General features: G+C 36.9%; 1 protein-coding gene across 1 annotated transcript; it reads left to right on the plus strand.

Moving 5' to 3' along the window:
* The first annotated feature begins 575 nt into the window (after positions 1-575).
* cds1 (CDP-diacylglycerol synthase (phosphatidate cytidylyltransferase) 1) lies at positions 576-21,148 on the plus strand. Its single transcript, XM_051109698.1, has 13 exons — positions 576-900; positions 9,629-9,777; positions 10,781-10,877; positions 11,181-11,278; positions 11,622-11,761; positions 13,757-13,815; positions 14,969-15,051; positions 15,384-15,471; positions 15,635-15,703; positions 16,098-16,250; positions 16,754-16,873; positions 16,972-17,075; positions 18,923-21,148. The coding sequence occupies exons 1-13, from the start codon at positions 835-837 to the stop codon at positions 19,056-19,058; spliced, it is 1,362 nt and encodes a 453-aa protein (XP_050965655.1). The 5' UTR covers positions 576-834; the 3' UTR covers positions 19,059-21,148.
* Positions 21,149-21,307: the final 159 nt, after the last annotated feature.

Below are 21,307 nucleotides of genomic sequence, written 5' to 3' on the forward strand. Positions count from 1 at the left end.
AATTGCATTCCAGGGGCTAAATATCACGTTATTGGGGTCGCTTCAATTCAGACTTGGCAACACTGCCCAGCATGTTTTTTTTTGAAAACAACCCATATAAAATGAACCAACAAAGCTGAACCCCGCATTTTTTAGAGTGTAGTAAAGTAACACATTAGTTTTAAATTTCCAAAACAATATCTGAGTTACTTTTAATGCTTTTAATGCACTTATTCAGTTCTCCTGTCCCCATGTTGAGAGAAATTGGGAGTGAGGCGCAGAAGCGCTTCTTCAGCCTGAGGCTTTTTTATTTCACTTTTGGTGTAAAGGGCTTTTACAGTTGCCAAAAATATAACTTTTGTTCTTTTTGTTATTAAAAATAAATAAACAAGCCCAGCGCAGGTGACAAAAAGTAAGCCAAAAGTGCATTACTTTCCATTAAAAGTAACGCATTTAGTTACTTTTCATGTAGTAACGCAATATTGTAATACATTACTTTTTAAAGTAACTTTCCCTGACAGCTGAGTTTGAGGAGTGAAGTGCGCTAAACTCCAGCCGCAGAGTGGAGCAGTGTTTCCTCTTTATGTTGAGTCACTGGGTGAGTGAGAGAGGTAGAGAGAGGGAAAGAGAGGGAGAGAGGTTGGTCTCTCACTTAACTAACAAAACAGCAGCAGATCTGCGGGCATAAACAAAGCACGCAGGCTGTCTGTCCCTCCACCTGCCGCGGGAGATACTTGGATGGTCGCAGTAGGTTAAATTAACCGGATTACCGAGACGGACGCGAACCCCGCTCTGCTTCATTTTCACGGACCTCCGACGATATCTATGCATTATTTAGACTGAAATAAGCAAAAAATGACGGAGCTGAGACGGCGAGGAGGAGGAGGAGACCCCGACAGCACTGAAAACATCAGTGACAAGGTAATTTATAGAGCACACGCTCATTCAAGAGGCTTTATTTCCCTCAGTCGACTGCGAATGACCTTCTAGCTAAGCAGCTAACAAGCAACCAGTCAGACCGCTTCAACCTGAGAACATATTACACAAAACAAGTTGTTTAAGGAAATATTAGTATTGTACATGGCGACTTTTATTTTCGGGGAGTCGGGGACTGCCACTTTAATTCATTTCATTTTTAAACTCTCGGTTGCTTCATATTAAGTTGCTGAGCCAAACACACTGTAAAGCCACAGTGTCAGTGGCTGTGTCGCAAAACCTATTGAGCTGCCTACCTAGACAGAATTTTTGGTCATCGTAGACACGTCTGGAACGTTCTGAGCATTCTGACCATCTTATATAGATGCCCAAATATACTGTCTAGATAGACAGCGCGTTGGTTTGAGACACGGTCAGCTGTCAGAATCAGTGGTGCGTGTCATACAGAGCGGTTTTATGTCTTTTGAATTAGAGTTCACCCCAAAATAAAAAACTTACATCATTTATGCACCCTCATGTTGTTCCAAACAAGTATGACTTTCTGCTGAGGAGCACAAAAGAAGAAGTCGGACTCAGTCTCCATGTATTTTCGTTGGTTCTGGCTGTACATTGAAAGTGAATTTTATTTTTTCTATAAGAAAGTTGAAAGAGATGAGAGTGAGTTAATAATGACATTTTTTTTAGTATTTAGTTGTATGTGACATTGTCCTGTTGTAAGCATTTTTATTATGGCAGCCATTTCAAATGATCAACATTCATTTATTGTGAAACATACTGGGTGCCATTGAACTTGCTACAGTGCATTGTGACATCACTAGTGCCCCAGAGTGTTTTTGCTGGATAGTAAACTCATTATGCACATCCTGAGCTGAAAAATCAATTTAGTGTTAGAAGTATATGTTTGTTATATTGGGAAATATTTGTTTAAGAGCTGAAAGATACATTTTGGGTCAGCTTTGCGTCAGTGTAGTATTAGTTGTTTATCAGAAAGAAGTTAATAAAGGCAGGTGCTTTCAGATTGTGAGTGTTCAGTGTCAGTGTTTTGCCTTTGTTTTTATGAATACCCTAGACACATGGAGTTGTGCTTTGCTTTTAAGATCTAACATCTGACAGAATCTGTTCACAAATCCTGTATATAGTGTATCTGTAACTGATTGAATAGAGCCGTTATTTACTCTTCCCTGGAAATGATGTCATTTTGTTTGATAGCTGAGCGTTGGCGTAGATCACATGTGACAACAAATCAGTGTGGAAAGGTTGAGAAGGGAGCAGCACAACGGCCAAAATGGAAGATTTGAACTCGTGACTCGGTAATTACTAATGATTTAGTCACATGAGATCTTTGTGTGAAGACAGTCATGTCTTCACTCTGTTGAACTTAGGATCATAGAGCTGTCATATGTTGTTTCCCCAGGAAAAGTTCCCTAACTTTGGGAAAGTTAGCGCAGGAGTATTTGTCTAAGGGTTGTAGTGCATCTTAAAACTTTACATAATGTTATTTTAATAATTTCATAAGTTAATTTTAAATATAATATAAACAACACAATACACTTGTAAATATTTATTAACATTATTATTAATTATAATAATATATGTTTTAAAAACAAACAAAAAAAATCCTAAAATGATGTGACCAAGACTGCAGACTTAAGCATATTCATTGCTGATTATCCAGAAATACTCTTGTTTATTCACAGATACTTCTGCAAGGGCATCTGGTTTATCCTTTTCATTTTAAATGTGGCAAATTTAGTCAATGAAACACTAAGTCTCTGAAAGAACATTGTGTTCATGTCCTGGAGACTTGCTGACCTTATAAGACTAATGCTGATGTCTCACGGGCAGAGCTTTGACTGTCCATCTAGAGCCCTTCGGCCAGTTCTCTCAAGGTCAGTCTCTCCATCACTCATAGTAACATTATGGGGTTATGTACAGAGCTCAGTCCCATGGTTTTCAGTTAATATCTTGTTTACTTTTCCTCTCAATGAGAGTAGCATCATTAGCCTCAGTCTCTCTGGGCTTTAGCATGGTGCTCTGCTCAATGTACCACCTCAGCAGTCTTTGGGGTTCAGTGGACCGTCATAACCTCTGCGCAGCATGTCCTGCAGCCTGGCCTCAGCGACAGATTCGGTCTCTTCCCGTGGTCATGGCCTACTTCTGCAATTTACCACAGAAAGCTGGTTACTCAGCATGTATTATAATCACACAATTATTTCTGTTATTTTATTTTATTTATTTTTTTTAGGGGTGTAACAGTACATCCCGTATCAACAGTATTCATCCCGAACCGCCACGGTTTTCATGCAGTCAGACGACGAATACAGTCAGTCATAGGCTGTCAATCCACAAGGGGGTGCGTGCGGTAATGCAGCGCTAACTGTCAAAACAGGAAAGAGCAGAAGAAGAGACGATCTACGCATCCAACCCAAAACAAGAACGACGAGCTCCGATGGCACGCAGAAGCTCGAAGAACCGCCTGCTTGTTTTAAATCAGCAGTGTGGGAAAGTTTCTGGTTCTAGAGATGCACGATTGCACAAAAACTGGATTGCAATTAGTTCCCAAAATGTAATTTGTGTGGAATTTTGATGAAGTCTGTAAAGAGGAGAAAATACTGTAGCAGGCAGGTCAAGTTCACTGTTTGTGATTCTTAAAATATAGGAAGACAGATATGTGGGGGTTTATATGAATGTGTCTCAGAGAAGAACTGAATATTGCATATTACATATATAATACATAGTGTTTTTAACTGCAGCTGTTTTGTTTACAGCGGTAACCAAAGAAACTCTATATGGCTGCTGTTCCATAAGTGCCACCTGCTGTCAGAGAGTGAATTTGCTTTTTCATTCAGTCCGTCAGCTGTTTTTGTTTCATGTCTTGTAGCATAATTATAGCACTAATATAAAATGAGACCGTTCTGCTTTTTGCGTTAAATCTTGAAATTATATAATCTAATTCAAATCAAAATCAACTGCTCATGTTACCCCTGCTGAAAAAAACAGCTTAAACCAGCCTACGCTGGTTGGCTGGTCTTAGCTGGTTTAAGCTGGAAGTAGCTGGTTTTAGCTGGTCTCCCAGCTGGTCTCCCAGCCTGACCAGCTAAGACCAGGCGTGATGACCAGCTAAAACCAGCCAACCAGTCTAGGCTGGTTTTAGTTGTTTTTTTCAGCAGGGACATGTATGTAGCATTACTGTTCATTCAAAATAAATGAAAAATACATTTTCTGTTTTACCAAACTCGTATCAAACCGTGACCCCAAAACCAAGATATGTGCTGAACCGTGACTTCTGTGTATCGTTACACCCCTAGTGATTTAGAATTATACAATTCGGTTTAGGCCTGGAAATGTAGATGTGATCATATGTTATGGGAACCTTGTTCAGTTAATTTGAGTAATTGATATTATTATTATGTTTTAAAAATATATTTTTCACAACAAGAAGGCTATGTTTACACTAGTGCGTTTTGGTTTTAAAATGCAATGTTTACACTACTCTGTAGTTTTCGACCCTCAAAAAAGGACACTTTTGAAAACGCTGCAGGCCCCATTTTAGTTTGAAAACTCCGGGGTTGCATTACAGTATAAACGGACCAAAACAGAGACTTCTGAAAACGATGGCGTGGCTGCCCACATTTGCTCAGTGTATCCTTGACGACCATGTAAACAATAACATAATACTAATTTGTTGTCGGAGGCTCATTTACAGAATATATCAGTATTTTTACACCCCAAGGAATAACAGTCATTTTTATTAAACTTAAATAAGACATCCTTGATGACGTATGCAGCCGGAATGGTCATGTGACGTACGTTTTCGTGTGTAGTTAGACCACATATTGTTTCTGAAATGCAGTGCAAATGCCAGTGTAGACCAGGATTTCAAAATGGAAACGCACTAGTGTAAACAGGGCCTAAAGCCTTTTCCAGGCTGTCAGCCCAAATCTGAGTTTGTGCATATCCGATTGGAATCCGATGCAGATGACTGACTGTCCACACTATGTATTGCAACTGTTCAAATCCGATTTGTGTCTCCCGTAGTCCTCTTTTGTTTTATCTGCATTGTTTTCTATGACAATGCCATTGCATTGTTGTGCCTATGTTCAGCATGTTTTCTACAAAAACGTCTGACGTTCCTCAAAACTCAGAGTGATTTGACTGGCTAACACATTTGGCCATAGCCGTTTCTCAGGACTTGTAACAGGGACATTTTATGTGTTATATGTATCCTGCAGAACATACTGTGCTGCTATTTTCAGCAGTGTTTTTTCCCATAATGCAACAGTAGACTAATTAGCACAGAATACAGTACGCAACACTGCGTTTGGAATTCTGCTGCATCCCCTTTTGACATCAGCCATGAGTGTGTCCATTTTGGTATTTGCTGCAACACTACAAATTCCTGATCAGCCTGTCGTTGTTTTTTTGCCACTGCTGTAAAGCATTTAAAGGGACAGTGAAAACTGGGCCAAACTGTCATCTCCAGGAAAAAATCCACAGAGGATATCGTCCTTTACTGACACTTTGTTTTCACCCTTAAAGCACTTTAGAGAGGACTTAATAGGCTGCGGAAGTGATGATTTGGCAGGTTTTTTGACACTTCTACTGTTCATTGGTTATATGATCTCTGTCAGTTCAGCAAGTCTGTTACAGATACTGGCTCTGCAGGTAGAAACTGAATGAGAGATGCGGTGACTGCTGGCTGCGGTCCTTATGTCTTTGAGTGTTTGTGTTTTGGTGTGCGCTAGGCCCTTTTGGGACAGAGCTGGACTGGGGCTTTTCCCTCTTTCTCTCTCAGGGATTAGTGTAGTCTCATTTATGGAGCAGCTAATCAGCAGGCTAGTCTTCTTATCCCTTCACTTCCAGGAGTCTCATAGGCAGTAAGATACATGTGTGGAGCACACAGCTCTCAAGAACACATACACAGCAATTTTTTTCTTGTCTAAAGGTCATGGATTTTCCTTGCTTGCTTGAAATAAAAGAAATGATTGTAGTGTTCAGACATACTCTAATGTTCACAGTGCTTCCTCTTGTAAAATAAAAAAAACTGGTCATTGAGAATTTGTTGCTATTACATTATATTCTTATATTATATTATATTATATTATATTATATTATATTATATTATATTATATTATATTTTATATTATATTATTATACTATATTATATTATTATTTTTATTTTATTTTATTGAACAATGTATTAATTATAACACTAAGTTGTTATTATTATTATAAAATCATGCATATTATTTGTTTATTTTGTAGTCTAATGTAGTTACTGTCTTGTCAAACAACTGAAATAATAAATAAAATTAAATACTTACAAGAAATAAGGTGATCTGATCCAAGTAACCTTGACTAACATTATAAGGATGCATCAGGGAACAAAATAAAACAGTGTGAAAGTAAAATAGCCTGTGGAACGTGTTGATTTACCATTAAGTTTTAAGAGCCGTAGTGTCCTATTGACTGTTGAGTGCCATTTAAATAGTGAAAATATACCAGCGTACATTTATAAATGCTGATTTTTTTGATTGTAGAATGCTACAAGGCTACCATTTAGTGAAACCCTCAGGCTAATAATAGGTCCACTCATCTGTAGCGTTAGGAAACTCTTTCTTCTCATCTGTCTATTGTCTTGGCAGCATATGAAGAGGGATAATGTTGCAGTTTGTTTGTTGCATTCAGTTTCCTTTATCAAAAATAGCCATTTCATTTTCACATTGGAAAAAGTGTAGTTGGACTACACTGATGTAGATGGTAGCTGGAATGAGTATTGCTCAGATCTGTACATTTCCATGAATGTTTTCTGGGGGCTTGAGTGTGTTCTCATTAAAAAGTTAGCAGAGGGTTTCTTTTACCAGCCTTAATCTGAGCCTTGTTTCAGACATGAGTGACCTCCCTGCTCGATGCAGCTTGCTCCCAATTACCTCCTCGGCACAGCTTCTTACAGTCATGGTCTGAAGGCTTTGGTCCATTGGCTAAATTTGGAAATTGTACAACGTTCGTCTTGTTCTTACATAGCCAAATTTGGTTGTCAGCAAGGAGTTTGACGGAAACATCATAAAATACACCAAATCTGTGAATAACAAAGCTGGCATAGTCTCACAGAAGCCAGACTTTTGCCTGGCATAAAGTCTGTACCACATTGTAGCTTATTCATGAACCGCCAACTTAGACTGGACAACAGTGTGTCTTTTATGTGACATTCAAGGTTAGTTTAGGCCGCAGAGGAGCATTACGTCTATGCAGTATTACATATTAAATTATCAGTGTGTAGCTTGTTTGACCATGTTTACTTTTAGGTGCTGTAAAACAAGCTGTTCTTGGGATTTTTTTCTTTAGCGTGCAATATTTTGTTTTTCAGTCTGAAAGGCAGATCAGCTACTTTGTGAACTGCTCAGCGATCGCAGCGGTAGACTGCCGGCACAGCAGATAAATCCAGATTACAGATTTATTGCATATTATCAGACAATTACACATCACGCTTTCCAAGATGTGGGCTGCTGCTGAAACCACATGCCAGGCTTACAAACTGGCAATGATCCTTGATAGCCAGTCATATTTCCCTATAATGATGTTATCAGAGATCATTAGGGCTGGATATTGACACAGATTTCACTAATCAATTTGAAAAATGGAGTGCATCTGAACTAGAAGTTCAGAACTGTTCAGAACTGAACAGAAGTATTTCATATTGCATGGAGGGAAAGTACCTCCTCCTATAGAAAAGCATTAAAAACTTCTAGATCTGATTACTTTTTGTCTCTTTTAGAAGAAGACAATCACAACCCCAGGTATTTATACAGTACAGTTGCTAAATTGATGAAAAATAAAGCATCAACCTGCGTTGATATGTCCCAACAGCACAGCAATAATGACTTTATGAACTACTTTATGAACTAGTTGTGTGAAACGCAAAACCAACGTTACACATCTATCAGAAATAAACCATGCAGCCTCGGCGTCTGATTCCAGGCCTTCCCACTCCTTGAGTTCTCTCCACTGCTGGACAGCTTAGTGCTTGCTTAGTGCACCTTTAAATCATGTAAACCAACAACATGCATGTTAGACCCTACACTATCTAAGCTACTAAAAGAGGTGCTTTTTTCTAATTTATTTATCCAGTACAGTACATGTAAATTTTTCTTCTCTTTCAACTAATGCTGTAAACTGGTGCCTTGAGACACACTTGGAGCGATTACATGAGATGTGATACATTTCAGTAAGTAACTCAGCCCTTGTATACATGTTATTTATCAAATCATAACCACAAGCTGTGATGGTGAAATATTGGTCCAACTTTTCCTCTTTTAGTACATTCTTCTTCACCTCATCCATTAGTTTCCTCTGCTACTGGCCATATTTTATTCTTTTCCTTGGCTTGTAGTTGTGTTGTGCTGGCCAAGACAACAGTGAAAGATGAGAAAGCCGCCTCTCTTCACCTCGTCACCTTGTGTCGAGCAGACGGGTGTCTTCAGTCTACTGTACCGCACCTACTCGGGTGCCATGTCCTCAAGCCCGATTGATTTTCCTCAGAGACATTTGTCTAGCATTTGCATAAGTCGTGCTGTCTAATATCCTGTCCACCGTCGCTCTCTATTGCTTTGACTGGTAAATCTGTGATTTCCATGAAGGGCTGCATTTCATGGTGATTGTGAAAGACCATTGAATTATGACATTGTGAGTTTTGTTTTTAGTCTCCGTCCAAGTGTCTGGTGGTTCTCTTACCTAATTCAGTGTTTTTTTGGAAATATTTCTTAGGATGTGTTTATGTAATATTCCAAAGAAAAAAACAAGACAGCCAAAGACTGTTTAATACTTGAGACAGTTCACTCATATTGCTATGAATGAGAGCTGCAACGTGCAGTGTGCTGCAGGGATGATGTATTTTTGTAGGAAAAAAAACTCTGAGCTTCTAGTTCCATCATCCTTTTACTTCTGGTGATTGTATTTAGGCTTCAGAGTTATGTCATGATGAACAAAACATATAAGTTGGTCACAAACTTTTGTTGGTCACAGATTATTTTCTGCAATAATCCAAAAGCTGTTTGAAAAATCCTATTGTGTTTTTGTTGAGGGAACAAGGGTGATGCCAACATCCAGGTTTGCCTACAAAAATAAGGCATCACTGTAACAAGACCTTGTATCACGATACCACAAAACCAATCATAAGGGTCAGTTTTTTTTAAATTGAAATTTATACGTCATCTAAAAGCTGAATAAATAAGCTTTCCATTGAAGTATGGTTTGTTATGATGGGACAATATTTGGTCGAGATTTGAAAATCTGGAATCTCAGTGTGCAGAAAAATCTAAATATTGAGAAAATCGCCTTTAAACTTGTCCAAATGAAGTTCTTAGCAATGCATATTACTAATCAAAAAATTAGCTTTGGTATATTTACAAAATATCTTAATGGAACATGATCTTTATTTAATAATCTAATATTATTTCTAAATAATATTATTATTTATTTTATATCTAATAATTTTTAGCATAAAAGAAATATCAATAATTTTGACCCAAACAGTGTATTTTTGGCTATTGCTACAAATATACCCGTGCTACTTATGGCTGGTTTTGTGGTCCAGAGTCACATATAAAACTGTTTATCTTTGTGTTGTTAAGTGTATATAATTATCTGCGTTGATATTACTGCATTAATTATCTAGTTTGTTTTTATTTCCTCACCGTGTGTTCATACTCTGCAGGAGGCAGATGGAGACGACAGGCTTGCCTTTCCCGGTGAGGGGGAAGGAGAAACGGAGGGTGACTCCAAAGCGGACACACCAGACGTGCCACCTTCCGCAGATAACACTCCACAGTGTCTCAACAAAGCCCTGGAGGGCTTGTCATCTAGGTACCCAATGACACTGAGCTCATGAGCAACTCCCCAAACAATCTATGTCGGCATTATGTGCCTGCACAGACGTTTAGGCCTCAGTTCAATGCACATGGGAAACTATGAGTCTCTGATGCATCACAAACAGGTTGAACCTGTTTTCACTGGGAAAATAGGAGACCCATACACTAATATTCTCTAAAAACAACCCTTTCTGCACACAAAGGATTTTTTAGTAAGAATTGATCTGGTTAATCTTTAAAAGCTGATGCATAAGCTTACAGCAGGGCATATTGTTCAGCTATTTACTTTTAATTTTGATCAATAAGACAGTGATTTTTGATATGCTGATGAGGTTAGGGGGTCGGTTTGACAGGGTAACGGGCCCTCCGAGAGATTAAACGGGATCTTTATTAGGAACAATCCTAATCCTTGTCAGTTTTGCTGTTCTGTTGGTGGGATTTGCTGCAGGCTCTTTAAAAGACCGCAGAGGCGCTGGTCCAACGACAAGCCTGAATGCCGGCGCCTGGCTACCCACCACACTTTGTGATGATGCTGCACTTTTTTCCCCCTCCCTCCCTTTTCTCTTTCTCTCCATTGACAAATTCCCTTCTGTTCTTTTCAGTGGCTTGCATGAGTTGTGGCACCTGCAAACCGTTTATTGCACTCTAGGCCAGAAAACGAAGAATTCATATCTCTCATGGAGCCCCATTTATTACATTTATGGCACCATCACCATAAATCTAACCCGTCAGCTTTGTTCTCACAAAGCGCAGAATATCATAAATACATCTTCAGTGTTCAACACTGAAGCTTAGATCATTTTGTTTCATTCAGTTAAATGCACCCACATTTTAACAGTGGGGAAGTCAGTGGGTTTTCAGTTAAACATTTCACACCTCATCATTTCCACCACTTTCACAGGCTTTTAGTATATTTCCAAGTAAACACAAAGGGAAAATGTCATCTATACCCTTAGTTTTCTTGGTTTCTGCATTCAAATTGATTTTTATTTACACAGGTGGAAGAACTGGTGGATAAGAGGCATATTGTCATTGACAATGATCATTGGCTTCTTTCTCATCATCTATTTGGGACCCATTATGCTCATATTAGTGGTAAGTTTGAGTACCAACCATATATGTACTGTGCAAACACTGTTAACAAGACAAGCACACTGACCATTGGCTAGCCAACGTTTGTGGTTTCTATTAAAAACATTTACAAAACATCCCAGCTGTCCTCCTACAAACCCTTCAGGCTACATTCTGTCATTTAGCTCATTTTTAACCATTCTTGACATAATGTGCAAATTTTCAGTGAAAAGTTGATCTGAGTCACTACAGTGTTTTAAATATATGTTTGACTAAGTGCTATTTGAATATGTTCAGCTCTTACATTTTTATAATCTTTTTTTGTAGGTTATGGGTGTTCAAATCAAGTGTTTTCATGAAATTATAACCATTGGCTACAGAGTTTACCATTCCTATGATCTTCCATGGTTTAGGACTCTAAGCTGGTAAGTAAAATGCTGGCTAGCTTTCCTTTCACCCCTTAACTCTCCCTATCTCTCTTACCCTTTCCCTTCTCTCTGCTTCATGTACTTTACATTCATGTATTCAACTACAAACAAACACACACCCACTCTCACGTTTTACCAGTTACCTTTTGTCATAGATAAAGTAGTGATTAACTGGACTTGAGCAAAGTGCACTTCCATGTTGGAACCAAGCATAAAGTACACCCCACCTGCAAAACAACATGACAGCCAAGTAGCTAAAAGGGGCCATGTATTGTTTCCAAAAATACGTTTCCTTCACTCAAATCGTCAGATCTTGACACAAATGCATCTTGTATTTCAGGTATTTCTTGATTTGTGTGAACTACTTCTTTTATGGAGAGACAGTGGCTGATTATTTTGGCGCACTAGTCCAAAGAGAGGAGCCTTTGCAGTTCCTTGTACGTTATCACCGGTTTATTTCTTTTGCACTGTATTTGGCAGGTGAGTGTAACTGCATTAAACATTCCACGAAGACTATCAGAAACTTTTATGATTCTAGGTCAAAAGCCTACAGTGCACAATTACCTTCCTTGCATAGTTTATATATTGTTTATAGATTATATATAGAATGGTATGCAAAGCATTAAATGACTTCATGAAAGTTGATTGTTTGCTTGATCGCTTTAACATATGCTTTCATGCTTTAATTATTGTAAATAAGCTGTTGCTCTGTGCCAACAAGCTATTCAAGAAGTTCACTTACAGAACAAAAATTTACAGATAATGTACTCACCCCTTTGTCATCTAAGATGTTTAAGTTTTTCTTTCTTCAGTCGTAAAGAAATTGTTTTTTGAGGAAACATTTCAGGAATTACCTCCATATAGTGGACTTCAATGGTGCCCCTGAGTTTGAACTTCCAAAATGCAGTTTAAATACAACTTCAAAGGGCGCTAAACGATCCCATCCAAGGAAGAAGGGTCTTATCTAGAGAAACGATTGGTTATTTTCTAAAAAAAAAATTACCTTTAAACCTCAAAAATACCTTTTAATATAAATATAAAATACCTTTTAACCTCAAACGCTTGTCTTGTCTAGGTCTGCCAGAACTGTTTTTTTTACGGTTCAAAACAGTTAGGGTATGTCAAAAAACTCCCATCTCATTTTCTCCTCCAACTTCAAAATCGTTCTACATCTCTGTTTTATCTTTTTATGTTAAGGGTGTTTGATCTTATTTGCATTTTCACTATTGCAAACACTGGGTCGGTACTTCTGCAGCAATATAGGATGATTTTAAAGTTGAGGGAGAAAATGAGATGGGAGTTTTTCGACATACCCTAACTGAACCGGAAAAACACAGTTCAGGCAGGACTAGACAGGATGAGCGTTTGAGGTTAAGAAGTATATCAATTTTTAATTTTTAATTTTACATTTAATTTTTTTTAGAAAATAACCAATCGTTTTGCTAGATAAGACCCTTCTTCTTTGGCTGGAATCATTTAAAGCCCTTTGAAGCTGCATTTAAACTGCATTTTGGAAGTTCAAACTCACAGGCACCATTGAAGTCCACTATATGGAGTTAATTCCTGAAATGTTTTCCTCAAAAAAACATAATTTCTTCATGACTGAAGAAGGAAAGACATGAACATCTTGGATGACAAGGGGGTGAGTAAATTATCTTTAAATTTTTGTTCTGGAAGTGAACTTCTCCTTTCACATGCAGCTATGCTACCATTCAAAAGTTGTTGTTGTTTTTTTTGTTTTGTTTTTTTAAGTAAACAAAGATTTTTACAAAAGTATGAACAACTATTTTTAACTGTGATAACAAGAATTTTGAACGGTAGTGTACATATAGCACAACCTTAAGTGTCACAACTGTTTAGACTGATAAGTTGAATTAACAAAAAAGCGTGAATTTCTGGATGTTTTAATATTTGGTGTGTTGCCCTTTTGCCTAATGACAGCATCACTCAAGCTGCATGAATTTGTGTAAAACCTCATGAGTTTGGACCAGCTTAGGGCCATGACAAATACACTGCTGCAGATGTAGATGTACAGTAGATGCGTGTTCATACTTACAGTAGGACCAAAGGCGCATGTACTTTGCCTCTGTTGTGGCCGTAAATGCACAGTATGCTGGCAGCTGTTGTAGGTTTGCCCTGCAGTCATTTTTTTTTTTCTCACTAAACTTGGCTCTGTCTCCAGCACAGCTTAATGGTCATCATCACAGACAATATATAAATCAGAATATACAGTATAAAATATAACCCAGTGTTTGTTCTAGAATTTTGTTTCTTGAATGTACAAAAACAAAATAGTCTATAATGATGTGTGTGCTGCTGTCATAACGCTTTCCAAAATAAAACAAATGCTTATCTGCTGTCTCTCAAATCCATTTCTTTAGATAAATCAGCAGAATTATACAGTAAACAGTGATAAGATGTATACTTATTTTCTGTATTGTAGGAAATTAACTGCATGTTATTTGCTTTTTACAGGTTTCTGCATGTTTGTACTGAGTTTAGTGAAGAAACATTACCGCCTGCAGTTTTATATGGTGTGTATCAGTCATTTATATGCCAGCCAGAACTAAATTGTCCACTTCGTTCAGTCATGTGCATATCATGTGTTGAGCCTTTGGATATTTAGTAGTCAGTATGTCATAATATGTCATATTGTCACATTTAATGTTATGTTTCTGTATAATGAGTTCATGTTAGATACAGTGGGGATTGTGAAAGTATTGCAAATAATGTTTAAATGAGTTTTTGCATGACATATATTTACAGTGTATGCAAGGCAGCACTTTTATCACTTTTATTCTGGTTCAGTGCTGAAACTGAACCACGGGAACCTACGGGTTTCGTGACCTTTTAGCTTACAGATTTAATTTAGATGCAATATAGATCATTTTAGTATTAGGCGTCAATTCTTTTTTAAATAAACTATACACAGTAACGTTCACATGTTTGAGGTCATTGGTCTTTTGTGCATTTATCTGCATAATGAATAGTTACTGATGTTTTCATTGCACTCTAAAGATAGTGGCTTGTAAAACTGACTGAAAACAAGACACACTTGGTGTCATGACAACAGTAATGGTGCTTATGCTGCTTTTTATTGACACAACCCCAAAGCCTAAATTGAAGCTGCTGCCTTGCTAGCACTGATATTTCCTTCAAGACATGCCAACATAGTTTTGATGTAAGTTTTTGGTTATTCATTAACTAGAAACTTAAGTGTTGAGTTGTTGGGTTGAGTCCAGCTACAGCGGTTCAGAATCTCTAATAATAGCCACAAACTGTGACTTACTTCACTTAAACCAGTGATGTCAGCAAAATGTAATTTTCTTTGTAAGTGTGGTCACACCCATACCACGTGAGCTTAAAAACTGTCAAATGAAACACTCAACAGCAAAATACTTTTATTCCAGCCAAGTAGTCAAACATTTATATATATATTTTTTTAAATCTTACTACAGACTACTAATTTAACATTTACAAAAAAAAAAAAAAAAATTCAACATAAATCACACTGTGATTGTATCTGTTTGGATATCTGCCATAACATGCCTTGCATTATCATTGTTTCAGTAAGTAGATAACATTTCAACCGTTCACTCTGTGTTTGTGCGTGTCTGTGTGGGTGACCATTGTGTGTGTGTGTGTGTGTGTGTGTGTGTGTGTGTATGTTTGTGCTTGCCATTCCAGTTTGCTTGGACCCATGTGACCTTGTTGATTGTGGTGACTCAGTCACATCTGGTTATTCAGAACCTGTTTGAGGGAATGATCTGGTAAGCCCACCTGACCTGACAGACTTGTCTGAGGTTTCACCTCACTCCTTCTTGAGTTTCTCAAGCTGCATTCCTGTGTTTCCTGATCTTCCACATGATAACACAATAACTGGTTGCTCAAGTGAGAGCAGAAACACTCATTTCTATTCATAATTGTTCATCTTTTAGATATCTTTGTTAAAATGCACATTCTAATTCTCTAACTCACTGATGTAAATTAAACTAATGTGAACCTTCTTCTCTCCCATTGTTCTTTATATGTTGTGGTTCACTGCATTTTCTTCTCTCCTACAGTATTTGTTTGTAAATTAAAACTGTACTTTGTGCCCTAGGTTTATTGTTCCCATCTCTATTGTGATCTGTAATGACATCATGGCCTACCTGTTTGGCTTCTTTTTTGGAAGAACTCCACTGATTAAGGTGAACCTGTGAAATTTACATGGTAGATGTTTCCTCACAGCACTAAACATTTGTGACAAACATTCTCTGTCCCTTAATTTTCTGAACTGATGAGTGAATTTACATAATTAAATGCGTTGTGGATGAAAATGGTCTTATCTCAAACCTCTTTGCTCTCTTGCAGCTCTCCCCAAAGAAGACCTGGGAAGGATTCATTGGGGGATTCTTTGCAACAGTGGTGTTCAGTTTCTTTGTAAGTCACCGTTAGACCTTTAAGTAGAGCGACCAATTTCCAAATTCCCTAAAATGTATGGGTTTGGCATCCGCTACACAGTTTTCATACATTATATGTACATGTGTTTCCATGGCTGTGACTTTTCTTTGTAGATCCCATTTTGTCGCACCTTGATTGGTCGATTATGTACAATGCCCGTACGCAAACTACATTTCAGTCATTACCTTTAGCAAGTCTAACCAGAATATGAGCCAAAACCTGGATATTTTAGGCAATTTAGATATCCTAGACAGGACATGTCTGTATGCTCACCCTACCTTCAAGCAATACCAACAACTGTTATATTACCCCATAACCCTCATGGTAAGAGGTGTGTGAGAACTAAAACCTTAATGTCTCCCTCCTATTCCAGTTTGCGTACCTGCTATCCCAGTACCAGTACTTTGTTTGTCCAGTGGAATACAACAGTGAGACAAACCGCTTTGCAGTGGAGTGTGAGCCCTCAAATCTCTTCATGATACAGGAATACACACTTCCTGCAGTGGTGCAGAATGCAGTTAGATGGGTGAGTACAGGACAGAGCACTGTTACACCTAAGAGGTACTGGCCTGATAAAGCTCTGCTTGATATATGTTACCTTGGACCACAAACCAGTCTTAAGTAACACTGGTGTTTTTGTAGCATTAGCCAAAAATATGTTGGAATATGCCAAAAATCACTAGTATATTAAGTAAAGATCATGTTCCATGAAGATTTTTTTAAATTTCCAGCCGTAAATATTTGCACCCTCAGATTACAGATTTTCAAATAGATGTATCTTGGCCAAATATTAATAGTCCTATCATAACAAACCATGCATCAGTGGAAAGCATATTTATTCAGCTTTCAGATGATGTATACATCTCAGTTTCAAAAAATTGACACTTATGTCTGATTTTGTGGTCCTGGGTCACATATAATAAATGTGAGGGTTGTTTTACCCCTGAATCCTTTGAAATGATAACTGTTTTATAACAGTGTTTCTTTATGTAATATGTAATGGTGTCCACATCTTGCTTGTGTCTGCAGAAAACGGTGAACCTTTACCCATTTCAGATCCACAGTATTGCACTCTCTTCGTTCGCCTCTCTGATCGGACCATTTGGTGGATTCTTTGCCAGTGGCTTCAAACGAGCTTTTAAGATCAAAGTTAGTTCACATTCAGCAGAATTCACATATAAACCCTTGAATTTGTGTCCTTTTACACTCGTTTACACTGTGAGCTTGTGCTTTTTTTCATTTTGTAGGACTTTGCAGACACCATTCCTGGTCATGGTGGAATAATGGATCGTTTTGACTGTCAGTATCTGATGGCGACGTTCGTTCATGTTTACATAGCAAGTTTTATCAGGTGAGGGATTCAGGTGACCTTAACTTATTTGGTTACACTTTATCCTTTTGAAAGAATATTACCAATCAAAATCCATACAATAGGTGCTACTGATAGTGTAAAAATAAAAATAATTATTGCAATTAGAATTAGACGGGGTCTATTATCTAATTAAGAGACTAAGTGCAAAATGTGTGTAAACACTGGCTTTGGCCAATAAATAAATTAGATTTAGTCATAAGTAGGCTGTAACTTTTTAATTACCTTCGACATAATGTATGGTTTAAGTCAAACTGTGACAGATAGTCTAACCCTTTCCAATTTAAGTGACACAAGCAACACAGTTCAAATGAGACTTGTGCATCTTCCCATTGTCATTAAGACAATTAATTTTAGTCAATTTGACCCATAACTGTGATTAAATTTAGAAAGATAAGTCTACTGTAAATCAGCATTTACATTATCATGTCTTGGCAGGGGTTTAAAGTGGAAATTATTTATATTTCATTATATATATATACAGCTTCAGTATTGTATAATTTCATTAAAAATCATTTTAAAATTACTACATTCAAAATGAAACTCATAAAAAAATATGATTTTTCAAAAAATGTATTAAGACAAGGTCAAATGACATGCATATAAATATACCTGCTTACATGGTCACATGACGTGCAGATAAACGGGTATATATTTACAGGTATATTTGAATGTTGCAATTTTAAAAACATTTATTTAAATGTAACATTTTTATGATTTAAATAATTATTAGCTTTTCATTTCATGTGATCATGTGAATATATAATCATGCATTTTTAATATTTTATTCACATCACATTTTTTGCTAATTTAGTGTACACTGCGAAGTCAAAAGTTTTTGAACAGTAAGATTTTTAATATTTTTAAAGAAGCATCATCTGCTCACCAAGCCTGCATTTATTTGATCCAAAATACAGCAAAAGCAGTAATATTGTGAAATATTTTTACTTTTTAAAATAACTGCTTTCTATTTGAAAAGTGTAATTTAAAGTGTAATTTATTCCTGTGATCAAAGCTAAATTTTCAGCATCATTAGTCCAATCTTCAGTGTCACATGATCCTTCAGAAATCATTCCAGTATGCTGATTTGCTGTTTAAGAAACATTTTTTGTTGTTATTATTATTATTATTATGATTATTATTATCAATACTTAAAACAGTTTTTTTTTTCAGGATTCGTTGAGGAGTAGACAAATCCAAAGATCAGCATTTATCTGAAATAAAAAGCTTTTGTAACATTATATACTATACCATTCAAAAGCTTGGAGTTAGTTTTTTTTTTTTGGTGGTGGGGGGTATAGAAATGAATATTTTTATTTAGCAAGGATGTTTTATGATAATAAAGACATTTATAAAGTTAGAAAAGATTTCTATTTCAGATAAATGCTGTTCTTTTGAACGTCAAAGAAATCTGAAAAACTTCTACTCAGCTGTTTTTAACATAATAATACAGTACAATATAATAGCAGTAAATCAAAATATTAGAATGATTTCTGAAGGACCATATGACTGGAGTAATGATGCTACACCTTCAGCTTTGAAATCACAGGAATTAAGTACATTTTAAAATATATTCAAATAGAAAACACTTATTTAAATAGTAGAAATGTTCCAAAATGTTAGTATTTCCTGTACTTGGGATCAAAAAAATGCAGGCTTGGTGAGCAGAAGAGTTCACTTCTGCTATATTTAAAAAAATAAGGGTACTGTTTAGCATTTTGATTTCAATATCAGCACTTCTCTGTTTGGTGTTCCTGTGATCCCAGAGATGCAAATACACAGGTTGCATGTTTGACACTTTTTGTCTTTTCGTTTTGTCTTTTCCGCAGAGGGCCGAACCCCAGTAAGGTTTTACAGCAGTTGCTCGTCCTGCAACCAGAACAGCAACTCAGCATCTTCAATACACTGCGCAACCACTTGCGAGAAAAGGGCATGCTGCCCCCTGCTGTGGAGGAAGCCCAATGACAGACATCTCCATCTCAGCAGACAAAACCAGCTCATGTCCTGTTGAACTCTGTAAGCATTCACCCATGACTGTGATGGCACGAGCACACTCCCAACCAACCACAGGAGCTCCCGTTCAGTGAGAGAGAGAGAGTGACGCCCAGTGATGCAAACCAAACTCTCACTTTTAACCCATTAAAAAAACTACCAAATGAAGGACGGAAAATAACCACAAGGGGGCGACATGGTTCACTGTTTGGGAAATCAACACCAGAGGTCTTCCAATCAACAAACATGCAAAACAAAACATCCAAGCACATGGTAAGTGAATGTGTGGCACTACAGGAAGGAGCTCTTCGGTGGAGTGACATTATTGAACGTGTGGTTTGCTTTGCAAATGCAATAACTCATGGTGGTGACTTTAGGTTTTTGAGACGCCAGAATTCTCATGGTTAAAATTTAAATGTGAGCTTAATTTATAAACTTAAAAAAAGAAGCATGTCCGCAAGTCCTACTGTAACTGCTTAAAACAGCCATGTTCACTTTCCCTTTCACATTACTCAGTGTGCGTGAGCGCTAGAATAACTCACTTGTGTGTGTACATATCATCATATGTATTACTGTACATAGATACAATATACTAGATCATATAGAGAGAGATTATACGTTTATTAAAATAATAATATATAAGGCTTAACAAATTCTATATAATAGGAAGTTGATATGCAAAAAGACCTACACTTGTCTTATTTTCTTAAATCCAGCATGACTAAACCTCTCTAGGGGTGGAGAATTACTTGAGCAGGTTGTTTTTGGAGGGAGAAACAGCGTTTTTCAGAAGGTGATTTGCTGTTCCCTTCCATGACCATCGGTTTTAGTTGCACTGTAACTACACGAGTCGAAAGATTCAATTAGCTTTTCAGGTTTTAATATCAAAAAACACTGGTGCTTTAAGTAGATGTCCAATATTTGAAAACATATAAACATGTTCTTAGATTTATGTGCTTTTTATTGTTTTCTTTTTACAGTATCCTCCCTGCAATGTTGTTTTTAGCTGCTCTTGTTTTTAAAAAACATGAATCTTTGTTTGAAGTCTTTCTGGATTCTTTACCAAACGTGTACCAAAGCACTGTCAATTTTGCTGTGAAAGAACAAACGATGATTAACAAAGAGAACAATAAAATCCTATAACAGATGGAATAAATTAGATATTGTAATCAAAAGCACTTACATGAACAAAAGTTGCATTACTACAGGTAATCATCACGTTTTAAAGGAATAGTTTACCTAGAAATGAAAATTCTGTTATTAATTTCTCACCCTTACGTCGTTCCAAACCTATAAGACGCTCGTTCATCTTTTTTTTTTTTATGAAATTCGAGCGCTCCTACCATGTTCAAGTTCCAGAAAAGTACCAAGAACTTTGACACAATAGCATGTGACGTCAGTGGTTCAACCGTAATTTTATGAAGTTATGAGAATACTTTTTGTGCACAAAAACTTGTTATTTTAGTTTTTTGCGCAACAAAAAGTATTCTCATAGCTTCATAAAATTACAATTGAACATGGACAATTTTGTTAATGTTCTTGGTACCTTTCTGGACCTTGAACGTGGTAGGATCTTTGCTGTGTATCCAGGGTCAGAAAGCTCTTGGATTACATCAAAAATATCTTAATTTTTGTTCCGAAAATGAACAAATGTCTTATGGGTTTGGAACGACATTAGGCTAAGTAATTAATGACAGAATTTTCATTTTTGGGTGAATTATCCCTTTAAGCTTTTAGCTAAAAAGTGGATTTGTAATAACCTGTGACCTTTGCCCTGATTACACATTGGGACTCAGTAATGTAGTTTGGGACCAGTTGTCAATAGGTGTATTAGAAGACCTAAAAAAAAAAAAACAGAAGTGTGACCCCTCATTCCTGTCTGCGATAGGTTTACATGTTCCTTTCCTTCACATCTGCTGTGCAGTAGATGCAGTCATGTGAGAATGTTGTGTTGTAGTACTATGAATCCTGTCAGACCAAAAAGAGAATGCATCTCCAGTTGTCTATAGTTTATTTTGTGGATGTCACAACTGTATTAGCAATTTAGTTTTTTTTTTTTTAAAGCTGCTGTACAATTTAAGTTATAATGTTACCCAACATATATCGTGCAAGCTTATACTGTTCAGACGCTTAGCTGAAAATGGGTTTCGAATTACTTGTTATTCATTGTTTTTAAAAAAATGGGAACCTTTATTTATGTCTATGTTTGATTTTCAGATTTT

The sequence above is a fragment of the Labeo rohita genome, chromosome 5 (genome assembly GCF_022985175.1).
Source record: "Labeo rohita strain BAU-BD-2019 chromosome 5, IGBB_LRoh.1.0, whole genome shotgun sequence".
NCBI classification, from domain to species: domain Eukaryota; kingdom Metazoa; phylum Chordata; class Actinopteri; order Cypriniformes; family Cyprinidae; genus Labeo; species Labeo rohita.